The 18,542-nt window shown below is 44.8% G+C and overlaps 1 protein-coding gene across 1 annotated transcript; it reads right to left on the bottom strand.

Moving 5' to 3' along the window:
- Nucleotides 1-1,670: 1,670 nt before the first annotated feature.
- Nucleotides 1,671-18,511, bottom strand: casc3 (casc3 exon junction complex subunit). The gene is given in 13 exon segments (XM_039826224.1): nucleotides 1,671-1,789; nucleotides 1,792-1,810; nucleotides 2,074-2,240; nucleotides 2,839-2,937; nucleotides 6,675-6,851; nucleotides 7,052-7,234; nucleotides 7,237-7,916; nucleotides 8,480-8,656; nucleotides 9,073-9,221; nucleotides 13,137-13,418; nucleotides 14,913-14,968; nucleotides 15,136-15,160; nucleotides 18,286-18,511. Coding segments are annotated over 13 exon segments (2,331 nt in total). The 5' UTR covers nucleotides 18,484-18,511.
- Between the last annotated feature and the right edge of the window lie 31 nt (nucleotides 18,512-18,542).

Raw genomic sequence — 18,542 nt, 5'->3', positions numbered from 1 at the left:
TCTGGAGGTGTTCAGGAAGCACCGGCTCAGTGACGTAACACAGCGACTCATTCAAAATAACACACACACACACACACACACACACACACACACACACACACACACACTTCTCTCAAACATCCATCAAATGTTGTCATATCTTGATCAACTTTCTGCATCAACTACATGGATAATGACACTAAGGAACTTCCTGTTTCCTATCAGAATAAAAAGAAAAAAGGCTAAAGTACAGAGCAAAGTCAACTGAACAAAGAAACCGTTTCTATTGCCCGTTAACGGCTGTTCTCCGGGGTTCAGTCCCACTCCCATTCGCTGTGCAGAAAGGACAAAAACTTAAAAAAAATAAAAATAAAATACCGTTACCGCTTTCAACTCTGATCCCAAACGTTTGGAGTTTGACACCGCCCGTCCCGACGTGACATTTAAATGCTTCTAAAGGGTTTGAACTCGTCATTTTCCAGTTTTTCAGCTTTGCTCAAAGACACGTTGGTGGGATCAAACCTGCGGCCGCAGAGTAACAGAACAGTCTGACGTTTGACACGTATGTCGCCTCGCTGCTACAGGCGAGGAGACAAAGAGGAGAAACAAAGAAAGAGGGCGGGGGCAGGGGGGAGAGAAGAAAAAGTCCACCAGAGATGCTGAGGGTCACCTGCAGTCCACCCGTCCCTCCCTCTCTGGATGGTTGCCGTGGACAACCGGCCGCAGCTCCTCACTGACCCTCCCATCCCGCTCCTACAAACACAAATAAAAAAATCCTCAGACACTTTAACCCTCTAAAGCGGGGGGGGGTGGGAAAAAGTCAAACATCTTTGACTGTTTTATTGCATGCTTTCATTTTGAAAAAGTCAAACATCTTTGACTGTTTTATTGCATGCTTTCATTTTGAAAAAGTCAAACATCTTTGACTGTTTTACTGCATTTATAATTTTTTTTTTTAACATTTTTGTAGTTTTTTCCCCCATCATTTTTTGTTGCTTTTTCTGACTTTTTGTGAGTTTATTTTGAATAAAAAAAATCTTTACTCACATTTTTGTCAAAATAAAGTCGGCAAAAAAGTTCCTTTAGCCATCCTAGAATTTAGCAAAACAATTACATTTTTTACAGCAACTTGTTTCAAAGTTGAAAAAAAAAAGTCTCTCTCCTCCCTTTCTGTCTCTCCCTCCCCCCCGCTCTTTCTCTCCGTCTCTCCCCCCTCTTTCTCTCTCTCTGTTTCTGGAAGAACTTCTGAGTCTCAAAGTCTGCTAATGGGCCAAAATCCAGCTTTGAGTGTCTGGTAATTAGTTTCAGTTCCCCTTCCTTTTGGTTCTGGCCGATCTGATTGACCAATCTGAGGGGCCGGCTTTGGATTTTACAGACTTCATGTTGTCTTTGTTCAAAGTTACTCTGAGATGTAGAAGACATTATTAATGTTAAATAGTTCTATGTATAGGTTATTTGTTTCTGTACTTATTGCTTGTTCGCAGTTCTGCTGCTTTCAGTATTGTGCTACTAATGCTAAAAATCTCAGAGTGTCTTACGCGATAGGTTTATTGCGCTGGTTATCGCAATGACTATAAAAAAAACCCGATTTCAACAAGTCAAATTTAAGACCTTTTTAAGATCTGCGTGCTCACCTGTAGTTTTGGGATCAGAGTGAGGCTGAAGCTGGCGGGGGGGTGAGGGTGGGGGGGTCACTCTGTGGCGAAGTGCAACTCCGGAGGGGGCTTGATGGTGACGGGCTGGGAGGTGCGGGGTGAAAGGCTTGGGCTGAGCCTGCTGCGATGTATTCGTGCGTAATACGTCACGCCTCGTAGGTCACCTGGGCCTGACCCTAAGACACACAGGTACATTCAAATCTCCATTTAAAATCTTTATTATCCACAGGAAGGGGAGGAGACACACAAATCAGGTCTGACAACTGTTCATACAGTTTCAATAGTTAAACAGATTTCTAATGAGCAAACACGCTTCAGTTTCTTCTGATCCCGATCTTGTGTGTGTGTGTGTGTGTGTGTGTGTGTGTGTGTGTGTGTGTGTGTGTGTGTGTCGGGGGGATTATTATGGGGTTTACGTGATCGGATCAGAGCGTCTAACCTGTGGAGTCGGGTACATGGTGGGGTAAGGGAAGGTCATGACGCCTGGCGGAGGGTAGAACGGCGGCGGCAGCAGCTGCTGCGGTTGCCCTGGCGACAGCGAAACAGGCGGGCCGCCGTAGAGCGGGGGGTTAGCGATGGGGCCGCCTGATTGGTGGGGATGGAGACCTAAAGGAGGAGGAAGAGAAGAGGTCAGTGTGAAAAAAAAAAAATACCTACATTGTGCACTATGCACACAGGGTTGTGCACTATGTCATCGTGCAATAACTAAGTTATTGGGTTTATGCAATATGTTAGTGGTGCAATACATAGGGCTGTTGGATTGTTCAATGTCATTGTGTACGGCATAGGTTATGTGGAAATGTGTCATTTGTGCAATACGTAGGCTATTTGGGTTGTGCATTATGTCATTTGAGCAATATGTAGGCTATTGAGGTTGGGCAATAGGTTAGTTGTGCAATATCTCACTGTGCAAGGGCTGCGCTCTACTTATTGCGGAGAATGCAGCCGACAGGGTTGTTCAATTAAAAACTGCCACTGAAAGGAGTTAATGTGCTACTATATGGGTCCCTGTCCCGGTCTAATGTTTATGAGAGCATGTTTTGTGTTGCATGAGAGTATATGTTGAGCATGTGACCGATGCTTATTTTTCTGTATTTTGTGTCGTCTTTGTGAAGCTGCGGAACGGACAGAGTCCAAAACAAATGTCCCTTCGGGGACAACTTACATCTTTAGAAAACAAGAAAGGAAAACAAAGTGCACTTACCGGGGTGGGGGATGTGCATCTCTGGCTGGACCAGCATGCCTTGTGGCGGGATGGGGGCGGGGCCGTCCCCGTGGGCATAGATTGGTCCCTGGTACGACACTGAGACAGAGACACGCAGAGGTTAAACAAAGTGGGGAGCTGCAGTATTACTACTACTGTACTTCATTTGGAGTGACTTCTAACTTTCACTTAGTTTATCCATATGTCTGTTTTGATCCTCAGGATATATTATCAGCTGTTAAAATATGACGTGCTCCCATCTGATCCCCTGCAGAGACGAGAGTCTTTTCCTGAAGTTAACCAAGCTGATGAAATGTCATTACTTGTACATGTAAGGTGTCCTCGACACTGAGACAGAGACACATTACATCCATTGTATCCACAATATATACTGTGTATTATTTTTAGGGCTGGGTACTTAATTCAGTACTTTGTAGGCACAGACCGAACTGCCTCGAAAGCATCCAGTAAATGGAAAATACGCCTCGTCATTCAACACCCAATTTCAATCCCTCCCAAAGGAGCAAATCTCAGCAGAGTCAGTAAGCCAATCAGCACGCAGAGTGCTTCTACCAAGATCTAATCATGCTTGTGATTGGCTGTCGTAGACAACAAGCAGGAAAAACACAAAGTTCGACACAGACGGTGCGTTCCATTGACCTGGGAACTGGGAACGCCGGAGCGGGGAATGACGTCACAACCCGAGCTGAATGCGCTCCATTTCCAAGTCAGATTGTCGTCGTTGTTCGTTAGCTGGAGCCAGGTTAGCAACGCCAGCTTATACAACAACACATTATGCCGATTTGTGTGTGCATACAAACAGTGTAACAACAGGTCCACAGATAGAAGATGGATAGCACTTCCCTTCATCTTCCTCCTCTCCCTCTCTTCCTCCTCTCCCTCTTCCTATCCCTCCTTTTCCTCTCTTCCTTCCTCCTCTCCGTCTGCCTCTTCCTTCCTCCTCTGTCTTCCCCTTTTCCTTCCACCTCTCCCTCCTCCTCTCCCTCTCCTTCCTTTTCCCCTCTTCCTTCCTCCTCTCCGTCTTCCTCTTCCCCCCTCTTAGCCTTCCTCTTCTCCCTCTCCTCACTCCTTTTCCTCTTCCCCTCTTCCTTCCTCCTCTCCTCTCCCTTCCTCTGTCCCATGCTCATCTCCATCTCAGTCTTCCTCTTCCCGTCTGCCTTCCTCCTCTCCCTCCTTTTCCTCTTCCCCTTTTCCTTCCTCCTCTCCGTCTTCCTCTTCCCCCTGTCTTCCTCTTCCGCCCTTCCTTCCTCTTCCTTCCTCTTGCCCTTCCTCCTCTCCCTCTCAGTCTTCCTCTTCCTTCCTCCTCTCCCTCTCAGTCTTCCTCTTCCTTCCTCCTCTCCCTCTCAGTCTTCCCCTTCCTTCCTCCTCTCCCTCTCAGTCTTCCCCTCTTCCTTCCTCCTCTCCGTCTCTAGTCTTCCCCTCTTCCTTCCTCCTCTCCCTCTCAGTCTTCCTCTTCCTTCCTCCTCTCCGTCTCTAGTCTTCCCCTCTTCCTTCCTCCTCTCCCTCTCAGTCTTCCTCTTCCTTCCTCCTCTCCCTCTTCCCCTCTTCCTTCCTCCTCTCCGTCTGCCTTCCTCTTGCCCTTCCTCCTCTCCCTCTCAGTCTTCCTCTTCCTTCCTCCTCTCCTTCTCAGTCTTCCCCTCTTCCTTCCTCCTCTCCCTCTCAGTCTTCCTCTTCCTTCCTCCTCTCCTTCTCAGTCTTCCCCTCTTCCTTCCTCCTCTCCCTCTCAGTCTTCCTCTTCCTTCCTCCTCTCCGTCTCTAGTCTTCCCCTCTTCCTTCCTCTTTCTCTTCCTCTTCTCCCTCTCCTTACTCTTCCTTCCTCCTCTCCCTCCTTTTCCTCTTCCCCTCTTCCTTTTGCTCCTCTCCGTCTTTCACTACCGTTGATGCACGGAGCAGCCGTGGTAGATTTTTAGCTCGGGGTGCATCTGGCTGACTTCGGGAAAATCTGACTTCACAGTACAAATGGAACGCCCTAAGAGACGGGCGCTCACCTTATAGACGCTGAAAAATAAATAAAAATGTGTGCCATAATGTGTAATGTTGTCATTTCTTTTTGTTTTATAAAAGTGGTATCTAAAGAAAAGTATCCTTTAGGAACCAGTATCAAAGTCACGGTGTCGGTATCTGTAGCAGTATCAAACATTATTTTAACGACACCCAGCCCTATAATATTAGCTTTTTCCGACATTTTTGTCACTGTGCTATAAAATTGAATCAAACATCCAAATTTAAAGAGAGTAGCGGGCTGATCATTTATTTTACTTGTGAAGAGCGATGTGTGAAACAATCCGCGTTTGGTTGAAAGAAAACCCACCTTTCTGATAAAGCATTTTTTTTTTTTTTTTTTTATAAATGGGTCAAATTTGACCCGAGCACAATCCATTCTCCTAAATATCAGCAGAGACCAGAGTCCTTTCCTAAGCGAACCAAGCTGATAGGACATCACTATTCCTGGTCCAAGAAGTAGGAAACAAAAACACTCTTTGCTAAGATTGTTTAGGGCCAGAGTAAAAGTCTGGACCAGAACAGTGTGCACATGAAAACATCTATTCTCTATAGCACCAAATGCTGACAAATCAAAGACTGTTTATGTAACACAGTAACGCTGGAACTCTTCTGCCCTCTGCTGGCGAGCAGGAGGAAGAACGACCCTGACTTAACAGTTGGAGTATCTGGTTTTATTTTTTCTTTAAACTTAAATTGTGGATTATTTGAACTGATAGATGTTGAGTGGATCACAGTTTATTACAAATGCTATAAAATTGAAAGAAAAAAAAAAAAAAAACACATCCACAATTCAATGGAAGTAATCATTCATTTTACCTGCCAAGAATGTTCCACGGCTTCCATACAACCGTTATTGTGGGGCAATTTTGGTTCAAAGAAAGCCATAATTCTGATATAAAAATGGGGCAAATTTGACCTGAGGACAGTCTTCCCATCAACCATGCAACTTTTTTTTGTGGGTCAAAATTTCAAATTAAAACTTATTTTTTGTGACATTTTTGTCACTTTTTTCCAAAAAAATTGTAACTTTTTCCCGATGTCACTTTTTGGTCACTTTTTTGTCAATAATTTCCGATGTTATTGTCGATGTTTGTCGATTTTCCGGCACTTTTTTTTCTTCTTTTTAAGTTTTTGTTTCCAACATTTTGTTTTCCCAACATGTCACTTTTTTCCTACATTTTTTTAAATATGTAATTCAATTACATATTTAAAAATTCAATTGAAATTAGTGAACTGATGCATTTATTTTACTTGTAAAGAGTAATGGTTGTATGGAACCATCCACGTTATGTTTTTTATGACAATTTGGTTGAAAGAAAACCCAAATTTCAGATATAGAAACGTTTTGAAAATGGGTCAGATTTGACCCCAAGGAAATTAACAGGAGTTTATTTTAAGGGCCACATGTTACCACGTTGATTTCTTAAAGGTTACAATTCAACACTTGAAAAAGTTACTTTACGTATCAGTTACTTTTTCCGAAATCCACATGCATCACTTTTCAGTTCCGCGTGGATTTGATCCACCGCACAAAGAAAATGGCGTCACATTTAAAGCCTGTTACTCCAGTTATTTCCACACAGGCAATGTAGCGTTTAAAAAAGGTGTTTTTTTCACTCCACAAAAGGCGACATTACATCACTTCCTGCTAACTTTACAGAGAACAATGAGGGCAAAAACAACAACGCCGATTTGTTTTAGCCACGGAACTTCTCCCATTTCATCGGTAAAATGAGACTTCACAGGTCACCTGACCGGCACCGGAAACACTGCTTCTGTCTGATGTGTGTGTGTGTGTGATCTCGTCTTACTGGGTTCGTAGTAGTGTCCCTCCATCACTCCCAGGTGCATGGGCGGTGGCGCCGGCTCTGGCACGGCTCTCTGCCGTTGGGACGAGTAGCGCTTGGCTCGATTGGAGCCGACGCCCATCTCCTCCATGGCGGAGAAGGGGGGCGGGCCGCCGGGGATGTGCATGGCATTGGGCAGGCCTGAGGGGTGAAAAGAGAAAGAAAAGGTTCGACGTTAAAGGTCGGCTGATGGCCAGGGGGCCGTAGAACGCCACGGAGGGAACGTCGACAGACACTTTTACAGCAGTAAAGGCTCTGAATACTTCTTCCAGCGTGTTGTTGACGTTAAGATCCGGCGACAGCGATGACCAGATAAACATCTCAGCCGGAGGTGAACTCACCTTTCATCTCCGTGCGGATGTAGGACGTCGGGCTCTGGCTCCAGCTCTGTCCCGCCAGACTGAGTCGAGCCAAGTTCTGGTCCATCTCCGCCAGCCCTCCCGTGACCCCCGTCTGGCTCGGTCCGTCGCCCGCCCAGCTCTTCCCTCCCACGCTGCCGGGGGATGGGGAGGCGGCGGCGGCTCGGCCGACTCCTCCACGGACGGCTGCTTGCTGCCCAGGTCGGCGGGCCGAGAGCGAGTCCTGCGAGCCAGCGAGTAAGACTTACGCTCCATCGCCGGCCGCTCGGCAGGCGGAGAGATGTCCTGGTTGGCCGAGGGCGCCTGCGACGAGGCGTCGGAGGCGGGATGCTCCAATCCGGACGCAGATCTGTCGGCGCTGCTGCGTTGGTCCTGCTGCTGCCGTCTCGGAGACGCAGACTGGGACGCCGCCGCTGTGGCGACACCTGGGTCCTGTTCCCGAACGCCGCCGTGGCTGAACGTAATATCCTCAACGACCACGGAGGGGCCCCTGCCCCCGCTGCCCCTGCTGCCCACGCCCCTGTCTCCCGCCGGGTCAGACTGAGCTTTGGGGCCCTGTCGTTCCCTGGGGTGCACCTGGGGAGCGTTCGATTCGCTGTTCCTGTACTGAGACTGAGGCGCGGGGTGCATTTGATTGTGGTGGGAGGGTCGGCTGCGGAAGGGAGGCGGCCGGGACGGATTGCCGCTGCGCTGAGAGGAGAGGGGCAGAGACGAGGGGGGCGCGGAGGACGGCGGGTTGGATGGGGGCGGCGCGCCTCCTCGGTTCGGAGTGCCGCTCTGCTGCCAGGACCGGACTGGCCGCTCTCCGCCTCCCCACCGCTTGTCTCTGCTGGGAGACGTACTCTGTCTGCAGGGAGACAGACACACACACCTTCAGATCAAACAGTCCACTCACACAGGAGAAAGGAACTTTCTCAGACCTGACATAAAAGCAGACTTTCCCTTTAATTTTCTCAAAACACACACCGTAAAAATAAAAAAATAAATCACAAAATGTGACGCGCTCGTACTCAGGGTCATCATGAACATAAAGACATCGGAAGGTTTTCACGGTCAAAAGTGTTAACATGTTATTCCCCTCCACACTGTTCACTAGTGCAGAAGGTTTTTCCCGGTGTGTGCAGGTTAGCGCATGCGCAGTAAGGAGGGCAGTTAGTGCATTGAAGATGGCAGCCGTGTGTGTCCTAGCTAGCTGTGTACTTAATAAAAGTTTGAACTGATTAAACGTTGTGTTTATTAGAAGTAACAAAAAGATCCGTCTGTCGCACCTCCATATTTCCACAAATTGTAGCCTCATTACCTGTCCTGCGTAACGCTACTCCTCATGTGACTGGCAAGCGCGTATACACTTCAAATAAACTGAAGAATAACCCCCCACACTTCATAGCTCTCTGTCAAGGCGGCGCTCACCTCGGCCGGCGCTGCTGCCGGTAGTGTCGGTCTCCGGAGCCGCCGCCGTTTCGGATGTCGTAACCGTAGATGGCGATGAGCTCCTCGCGGCTCTTCGGCGCCTGCTCCTCCTCCCTGAAGCGGTCATGCTCCCAGCGACCCTCGTCTTTCCACAACTTCCTGTTTCGACCTTTCGGTCTGAGAGCACACAGACGGGGGTTACGCTACTTTTTGTGAACCTAAGATTTCAAGCACCAAAAGCAACGGATTGCAGGTTTGTTTTCACAAGAGATTTGAGAAGTGAACTTCAACTTTTCAGCTTTAGGGTCAAATGTGGGCCTCACTTTAGAGAAAGCTGAGTTTGTTCTGAACATTTTGATATGAAAGATTGGTTATATAAAAATACCCTAAAAAGGTGAATATAAGAAGAAGTGTAAAAATGCCCTCAGACGTAGTTTCAAAACCACCTGGAATTACTTTTTACTGCTTCACTTACATCCATTTACACTGCAGATATACCCCACTGCCTTTTGACCAAACTTCATTCAAAGAATGCATTATAATAATAATAATAATAATAATAATAATAATAATAATAATAGATGAAACCACACCTCTCCTCCTCCTGAGCATGTCCTCGGACATCGTGCTCGAAGAACAGACCCTTCCTCGGGATGTAGGCCGGGTTCTTCCTGTCCTCGTCGTCGTCGAGCTTCTGACCCGGTTTGCCCCCCGCCTTCGTCTCGGGGTCGTCTGTGGACTCCTGCACGCGTACGACAGTTTCAGTTTTTACACCGGAACTAGGACTACAGATGTGCAGAGGAGCGTTTGGTACAAATGGCTGCAGCATCGATTCACTTGAAGTTTAACAAAGTGACCGATTTATCAGCAGACACTCAACCCTACGAGATGGTCAGAGTTATTAGGTTTCATAATATCTACTTATGTGTATTATTAAAGGCCAGAGGCAGCGCAGGAAGAAGTAGTCCTATCCTTTACTGCAGTAAAAAGTACCTATAACACACGCTGAGAATACATTACAAGTCAAATCTACCACTCAAAACTTTACTTAAACCTTGTGTTGACTTCGGGTCAAATTGACCCGTTTTCAATTTTTGTTTTATATCAGAAAATATGGGACGTAGAAATAAGCGCTGAAAATGTGTATCAGAAAAATTTAACAATTTCAAACGTTGGAAAAAGGCTTAAAAAAAAAAAAAAAAAAAAAAAAACACTGAAAAAAAAAAAGGTGTCAAAGGTTGACGGGAAGACAACACAAGGATTAAGTTAAAGTAGAGCTGGGCAATATATCAATATCATATCGATATCGTGATATGAGACTAGATATCGTCTTAGATTTTGGATATCGTAATATGACAATGTTTTTATTTTTCCTGGTTTTAAAGGCTGCATTACAGTAAAGTGATGTCATTTTCTGACCTTACCAGTTGTACTGTTACTGTTGCCTTTACCCACTTAGTCATTATATCCACATTACTGATGATTATTTATCAAAAATCTCATTGTGTAAATATTTTGTGAAAGTCAACACTACAATATCTTTGCGGCATCGATATTCGAGATGATCCGATACCATTTTTTGCTTCCCGATATCGATTCCGATACCTGAACTTGCGCATCGGCCGATACCGAGTACCGATCTGATACGAGTGTGTCATATATCATAGGTGCGATTGGCATAGGACAAAAAAGCAGGAAAATATACGGCGCACCCATGATGCGGCGACAGCACCCCCCCCACCCCCCAACCTATCCTTTTAAGAAGGCTATCTTTGAGATGTTTTCATTTCACTGTATGGTTTTTTTTTAGAAGGCTTACTGAATGAATCTGCATGCGTTCTTTTTAAGAAATTTTAAATATTCCATATTTTAAAGCATCAATCTGATGCATTTTGAGATGCATTTTTTGCCAACCAACAGTGTAATATTTCAATATGCACTCATTAAAGTTAATTTGACCGGCAAAACAGTTAAAAGTCCTTCTGACATTACACAATAATAAAAGTCATAATTTTTAAAAACGTTTTGGATCAATTTTTACTTCTTCCAACCATATGTTAAATTAAGAGTCAATGTAGATTTACATATTGCAATAACATCATAATCCTACAATGAATCATTGTGAAAACTAAACTTTACTAGTTTGGCCAGGTCATCATTAAACAACTAATAGTGGCTAAGACCTTACTATTTGAGAATATACTGATTTTTGTTGGTTTCTCCAAATACCTGAGGAAAAATGTCATTAGCACCACATAATAAAATTAACTGCTGTAGTTGAAAAGGAAGCTACAGAAATTGTGGCCCAGGTATTATATACAATTTCACATGATCACGTTTTACTGTAGTTTTTTTTTTTTTAAACTATTTGTCTTAGTCATTGTCACGTTTAACCCTTGTGTTGTATTGCCTTGTCCTTCCGGGTCAAAATTGAAAATTAACTTTTTTTAGCGCTTTTTTCTTGCCCGTTTGTCGCTTTTTTGTCAAAAAAGCTTTCAAAGCTTTCTTTAGTCATGGTCAATAAACCGAATTTATGACATTATACCCATTTTTATTTAGGTAAAAAAGCAGAAATTAATTATTTTGACTAACTAAGTTAAGATCAGAGGATATTGAGTGGATCACAGACTTGTGTATGTTCAAGTTTAGTCAGGATACGGTTTTAAAACCATTTCATTTTTTTTTTCTCCAATGCTATAAAATGGAATATGACAAACCAAAATTCAATGCAAGTTACCATTAATTTTACCTGCATATAACGGAACCCATAAAACATATCCATGCATCCATGATAATTTTCTGCAATTTGGTTGAAACACATTTTTTATATAAAAAACTTTTTCAAAAAGGGTCAAATTTGACCCGAGGACAACACAAAGGTTAAAAGTCCATATACCTTGAGGATACTCAGAAACATGTAGCTATTTACCACTTCAACAAAAAATTATGTTGGAACGTGAGGACGCTGACGTGAATATTGCCGCTTCACATTCTGCGAAATTGATATTTTGTTGTGTTTTCTAGTAAATTAAGTACCCTAAGTTTTAGATTAGGTGTTGGTCATTCTCAAAACCTTTATTTCTCCTGCTGTGACTTATCAATTCTGGACTCTGTGCTGCTGCCAGCCTGTGTAGCGTAGCTACGTTACTCACCGTCGATCTACTGTTAGCTCCAGCTGGCTAACGTTAGCTGTCAACCTCCCGACTAACTGTTACCGCAAACTAGCTAGTGATCTAGAGAGGATTATCCCTTCCGACCACAGCAGACTTCAGTGGACTCTCCATCCAAACTCCCAACTGGACCTTCGTCTGCCACGACTGCCGGACTCTTTCAAGTACATGTACTCCCTGTCTCCGCAGATCACCTGGTAGCTTTGAGACACCTGGTCAGCTGTCAGTTTACGCCAGCTAGCTTCTGTTAGCTTCCACCGACGGCTCGCCCAGCAAATCTGTGTTCCCCATAGACAGTATATAAGGTGTTCCCTGCGTAGAGCTCTTTTTCCCAGCTTTGAAATTACAATTCCTACGCCAAGACCCGCACTTCAATCACTACTATTGGCCAGGCGGCGTGTATTGTGTATTGTAGTATATATATATTATATAAAGTCACAGCTGTGGCTGTTCCTAGAGCTGCATGGATTAATGGATTAGTTGTCAACTATTCAATGAAACGCCAACCATTTTGATAATCAGTCACAGGTTAACTTGAACGTGACAGGAAACTGAATCTTTCCTTCCCTTCCTCCTTCCCTACGTATGTCCTTTCCTTCCCTCCTCTTCTTTCATTCCCTACGTACCACATTTCTTCTCTTCTTACATACTTTCTTAAAGCTACGTTGTGTAAGAATTTCTCCCATCTAGCAGTGAAATTGTATATGACAAACAACTGAATGTGAGCAGAGTGTGAGATTAGTTGACGCAACGGAGGTGCGAAGGGAAAGCTAAAGGAAGAGGGAAAGGTAAATAAAAACCAAAAGACCGAGCCGGCGGCAGTGGATCGGATCTGCCGGCAGTCGCTAGTCATCTCCCCCCTGGCATTCGTCACGGTGCCACGGAGTGTAAGAGCGTGAAAGGCGGAGGTACGTCCCTCTTTGGCTAATGTATTTTAAAGATGGAGGCGCAACACGGCGGTAGCCATTCCTGCGAGTCGCTCCTATGTATTCGGAAGGATTCTGAATTGCAGATTCTACGCTCACGAGAGTACTTTGATTAGTTGGTGGAAGTTATTACACATGAATGAGCACATATTGGTGAAAGAACAAAGGGGCTTTTGCTAAGAATCAACTCAAAACATTACACAATGTAGGTTTAAATCTTACATTAAGTCTAGAGCTGCAAAGCTGAATGGATTAGTCATCAACTATTAGATTCATCTCAGACTATTTAGATAATCCATGAATCAGTTTGAGTCATTTTTATGTAAAAACAGGTCAACTTGTGTGATGTCAGCTAGTTAAATGGGAATACGTTCTAGTTTCCTCTCTCCTCTGGGACAGGAAACTGAAGATCTTTGAGTTGGGGACTAAACAAGACATTTGAGGACGTCGTCTTGGGCTTTTGGGGAACACTGATCCACATTTTAGAGACCAAACACCTCTTCCATTCATCCAGAATATGATCCATATAGCTTTGATGCTAGTTGTTCCAGCGAGTCTCACCTGTCCGTCGCCGCTCTGTCTCTCCCCGGCGAGGTTTCCCTTCTCCTCTGCCTTGCTGTCCTCTTTACCCTGTCCTCCTTCCTCCGACTCCGCCTCCTTCTCTTCATCCTCCCCCTCTTCTTCCTCCACCACCTCCCCCTCCTCCTCCTCTTCTTCCTCCCCCTCTACCTTTGTCGGTTCATCGGCTGCAGCAGCGGCGGCAGAGGGTTTGGGCTCGCTGGCTGCGGCTGCCGGAGCTTCTTCGTCGCTGTATTGCCCCGCCTCCTCTTCCTCCTCCGCTCCCTGGAGACACATGGGAAACAGGGAGTTTAACGGACTGGATTTTTCTATTCATCTCGGACAATCGACAGTATGTTGTAAAAAGAACAGAAAAAACTAAACCATATAGAACACAAAAGATGAAAACACAAACATTGACAAATCAATCCAAGTTTCACCAAAAACAAAAGAAGGATGCGTTTGAGAAGGGGCAGGAGGAAGAGTAATGTAGAGGGTTTCCTCTATGTTGATTTTGGAGTGGCGGCCCGCCATGGCAAAATTTCTGCCGCCACAGTATCAGAAATAAGGCAGACACACAATGTAGACCCAGCCCGCTGTTCAGCTCATTCTGTGTAATCGATGCAGCATAAAAGCACGGTGTAGCCAGCACGCCAGCCAGCTGGTTTTAGCTGGCTAACATTAGCTTGCTAGCTCCACCTTAACGTTACCCCCTAGACACACGAGCCGAATAAAGCGGTCACTCGTGGCGGTAGCAGTGTGCTTTGTGTGGATGAAGCATGAAGTTAAGTTGACTCACATTGCAGTTTAACAACAAGTAGAACTATTCCGAGGTTACTGGGCCCATCCAGTTTATCTCCACATGCTGTTGTGTTGATGGAGTTCATTGTCAAAACGTTTGCTTGCCGTGTCCCGTCCGTTGGCTGTGTAGCTTAGGCCGGCTACACACCGGCTGCGTGGCGTGAGCGTGTCAACTGCGTGGCGTGTCCGTTTTTATTTCGGCTCCCACGTTAACAGGTTAGAGCTTACACACTGCCTGCGTGACACACACGTCTCAGGCGCCGAAAACGCGTGCATGCTAGAAATAGGACCGACGCCTATTCTATTTTTTATTTTCCAGGCAAAATAGAATAGGAAAATATGTTTATATGTCATTTTGACACAAATACATATCAATAAATGACATGTTGATGTTTTGACATAAATGCAGATATATAAAAAAATAAATAAATTGCACCTGTCAATCCAGAAGGAAATATACTAGCGACAGAAACTCCACGCTGACACTCACGCAGCCAGCGTGTGGCCAACCTTCGTTGTGTTTGATTTAGAGCTTGAAACACTAATGATCATGTTTAATTGGCCAGTTACTGTGCTACGTGCACGGCAGCGCACGGGTCCACGACGTGACAAACCCTACGGGGCGTACCATGTGACGTGTGGGCATACTTCGACAACAAAACGGAACGAACATACAGACGTGCCCTTTATTTATTGTTTTTTTTTAAACCAGTAAAACATGTCCTGTGTCCGGTGGAAATGGCCCTGGTGTTGCAAGACAACTGGTTTTATTTGTGATAAATCTATTTGGAGACGCTTTCCCATAACTTTTGTAATTTTACATGTTAAAAAAGATTTAGATTAATGAATGGGTTGTTTTTATTGCACATCAGAGGGTCAGACGGGAAGCCTGGACGGTTTGTGTTTCCTGTTGTCCTTCTATACGTCTTCCTGGAAGTGGAGGATGTACGCGAGACTCAAAGTATTGATGGGTCTTACCTCTGAATGGGAGCCGTTTTCCTCCGCGTCGGCACTGTCGTAGTCAGAGAGGACAGCTGCAGACAGAAAGACACACACACAGACGGATCATTATTCTGGCCTCAAACATGTTTTAAAAGCCTGACCCGAGCCCCAGTTTGTTACACTGATGTACAACAAAAAACTAATCAGTGTCTTCTAATTCACTCATTCAAAGATGCAGGGCTATGTTCTGGATGCTTACCTTCTCCTACACCGTCTTCACTCTCCTGCAAAGAGAGGGGTACAAAAACAATATCAGCATTGCCATCAAACCATTACATCTTAAGCACCACCACAACAACAACACTAGCTTGTATACAGTCACACTGGGAGCTGCTAATGACTCTTTTCTTCCTGCAGGACAGTGAAAAGCTCCATATGAGAGAATTCAAACTTAGCTTGAAGCCTTTTTGGCAGGTCCCATGAGTGCAAAGTGATTCTACAGATCATTCCTCTCGCTGCCTTTGATATTTTTTTTTTTTATCTGTGTTAAAAACGGGTGCCCGCTCCTTGAAGCAAACTTTTAAAGAGTGAATAAAAACAGGCACTGTCTTTGATAAAAGAGACAACAGGCAGAGTTGGAAGAAGCACGTTGTAGTCTAACGCAACCGACAGATCTGTCAGAACAGAAGCGGTTTTTCACACGCCAGGGGTTTTCCCTACCTACGCCAAATTAGGATCATTTTAAAACCATACCGGCAAACTCAGAAGGGCTGAAAAAGGTGACACATCACATCATTGAGTGTGGTGTTACCGTAACTAACGTCCCGTGCCGCGATGTTTCAGTTCCCTCTAACGTCCGTTTTCGGAGCATCAGAGAGAAGCGCAGGCATTTAAGTGGCACCTAAACAAGGCACAGCAAACCGCGTTGCTATTCGGTCCGGTAGATAACGGTCGTTAAGGTACCGGTGCCGTATTAGCACCGGGTCTCGGACCCTCCCCAAAATAGAAACTCTTTGGATCTACACGATTCACGTGGATGACATTTTCCCATTCAAAATGGCGATTTTTGCCAAAATGTGACTAGTTTGCAGGTATGTAAACACAGATGGTCATTAATGCACCAAAATTTCAGCCGCCGGTTTTTGGCCCAAAGAGAAAAACAGCCGAAAATATGAGCTGAAGATATACTCCTCTCCGCACACCCCTCAGTGCTCAGATTTCCCTCTCAGTTGATCTACCCATCTATCCATCTAAAAACTATTTTAAAATGGGTGTAACCAATCATTTTCATTTCGGTGCATCAGTAGTAATAAAAAGGTCTAAATTATGTGATAATTGAATTTTTTTATATTTGTAGATAGAGAAAGATAGAAGGAACCAAATAAATATGGATAGATAGATAGATAGAAGGAAGGAAAGATGGATAGAAGGAAAGAAAGACTGTGGTATTAGTGCTTTTACAGCAGTAAAGGAGGGGAATGCTTCTCCTAGTCAACATAATCTCCGGTCATGTATGTGTTGGTTCCTAGTCAACATACTCTCTGGGTCATGTATGTGTAGAGTTCTCCTAGTCAACATAATCTCCAGGTCATGTATGTGTTGGTTCCTAGTCAACATACTCTCTGGGTCATGTATGTGTAGAGTTCTCCTAGTCAACATAATCTCCGGTCATGTATGTGTTGGTTCCTAGTCAACATACTCTCTGGGTCATGTATGTGTAGAGTTCTCCTAGTCATCATAATCTCCAGGTCATGTATGTGTTGGTTCCTAGTCAACATACTCTCTGGGTCATGTATGTGTAGAGTTCTCCTAGTCAACATAATCTCCAGGTCATGTATGTGTAGACTTCTCCTAGTCAACATAATCTCCAGGTCATGTATGTGTAGACTTCTCCTAGTCAACATAATCTCCAGGTCATGTATGTGTAGACTTCTCCTAGTCAACATACTCTCTGGGTCATGTATGTGTAGAGTTCTCCTAGTCAACATAATCTCCAGGTCATGTATGTGTAGAGTTCTCCTAGTCAACATAATCTCCAGGTCATGTATGTGTAGAGTTCTCCTAGTCAACATAATCTCCAGGTCATGTATGGGCAGAGTTCTCCTAGTCAACATACTCTCTGGGTCATGTATGTGTAGAGTTCTCCTAGTCAACATAATCTCCAGGTCATGTATGTGTAGAGTTCTCCTAGTCAACATAATCTCCAGGTCATGTATGGGCAGAGTTCTCCTAGTCAACATAATCTCCAGGTCATGTATGTGTAGAGTTCTCCTAGTCAACATAATCTCCAGGTCATGTATGTGTAGAGTTCTCCAAGTCAACATACTCTCTGGGTCATGTATGTGTAGAGTTCTCCTAGTCAACATAATCTCCAGGTCATGTATGGGCAGAGTTCTCCTAGTCAACATAATCTCCAGGTCATGTATGTGTAGAGTTCTCCTAGTCAACATAATCTCCAGGTCATGTATGGGCAGAGTTCTCCTAGTCAACATACTCTCTGGGTCATGTATGTGTAGAGTTCTCCTAGTCAACATAATCTCCAGGTCATGTATGGGCAGAGTTCTCCAAGTCAACATACTCTCCGGGTCACGTATGTGTAGAGTTCCTGCTGGACGTGGCAGACTCACGCTAGCATTAGCATTAGCGGGGCCTAGCTGGCTTTCTAAACAACAAATCCTAACTTCCCACACCTGGAAGTAAACACCGTCTCAGTAAACTGGCAAATAAACTATTTAAAGCGTCTTATGTTTGGTTAAAAAAAAAAAACTCGAGAAAGGCAAAATAAGGAGGGGCAGCCCGAGCCGGTGTCACGGCTGAATGTGTTACCCGTGTGAATGCGTTCCAACTGGCGCCTTTTCATCTCCTTTCACAACGGGGGCCAAAAGTTAACTACATGGACTGTTAAGGTTAATAATCTGACAATTTAACATGGCAGATTATTTAAGTATATAACCCAGGGTCCAGAAATTAGCATCATCTACTAGCCAAAGATAGATTTGGTAGATTTGTTTCACTCACCAGCCAAAAAAAATCAATTGTTATTTACCGTTTTTGAGAGGCTGGTGAAATTTAAAACATATAGCTACTAACGTTAGCTATATGGCCGCTGGACAAATACGTTAATTCTGGTCCCTGTATACAACTTAGCTATATTTAAAGATGTCTATGTTAGAGAGTTTAAACTTATCTAACGTAACGTTTCCTTTACGCGACTGAAGGAAACTGAAACTAACAATTTAGCTATATCAGAAGTCAAACAACTCTAGCTAAGCTCTTAATTATTTAACGTTACTGATAATTTCCCCACGGTAACGTCACACCAACGGTTTCCAACGGCAGCGGTGTGTGTAATAGCTGCCGGCCGGGAGACGGAGCCTTTAGCCCGGCTAGCTTACTGTTAGCTACTCACACACTCGGACTCCACAACGGGTTTGGGCTCGGGCCGGATCGCTGCTGTAGTCTCCTCGGGCGGCTCTGGGTCTCTCACGCGGGGCTTGGTGGTCGGGGAGGCTGACCTCCCGTTGTCCGAACCCGAACCAGACTCGTCGTCGTCCTCGCTGTCCTGGGACGCGCGCCTCGTCCTCCTCCTTCGCCGCCGGTCCGCCATCTTAGGTCTCGAATGGTTGGAACCGGAAGGAGGCAAGGGATTGTGGGTAGGCGAGTTGT

The sequence above is a fragment of the Perca fluviatilis genome, chromosome 15 (assembly GCF_010015445.1).
Source record: "Perca fluviatilis chromosome 15, GENO_Pfluv_1.0, whole genome shotgun sequence".
Taxonomy (NCBI): Eukaryota; Metazoa; Chordata; class Actinopteri; order Perciformes; family Percidae; genus Perca; species Perca fluviatilis.
Note: the sequence above shows the minus strand (reverse complement) of the source record. Positions and strands in the feature narration are given on the sequence as shown.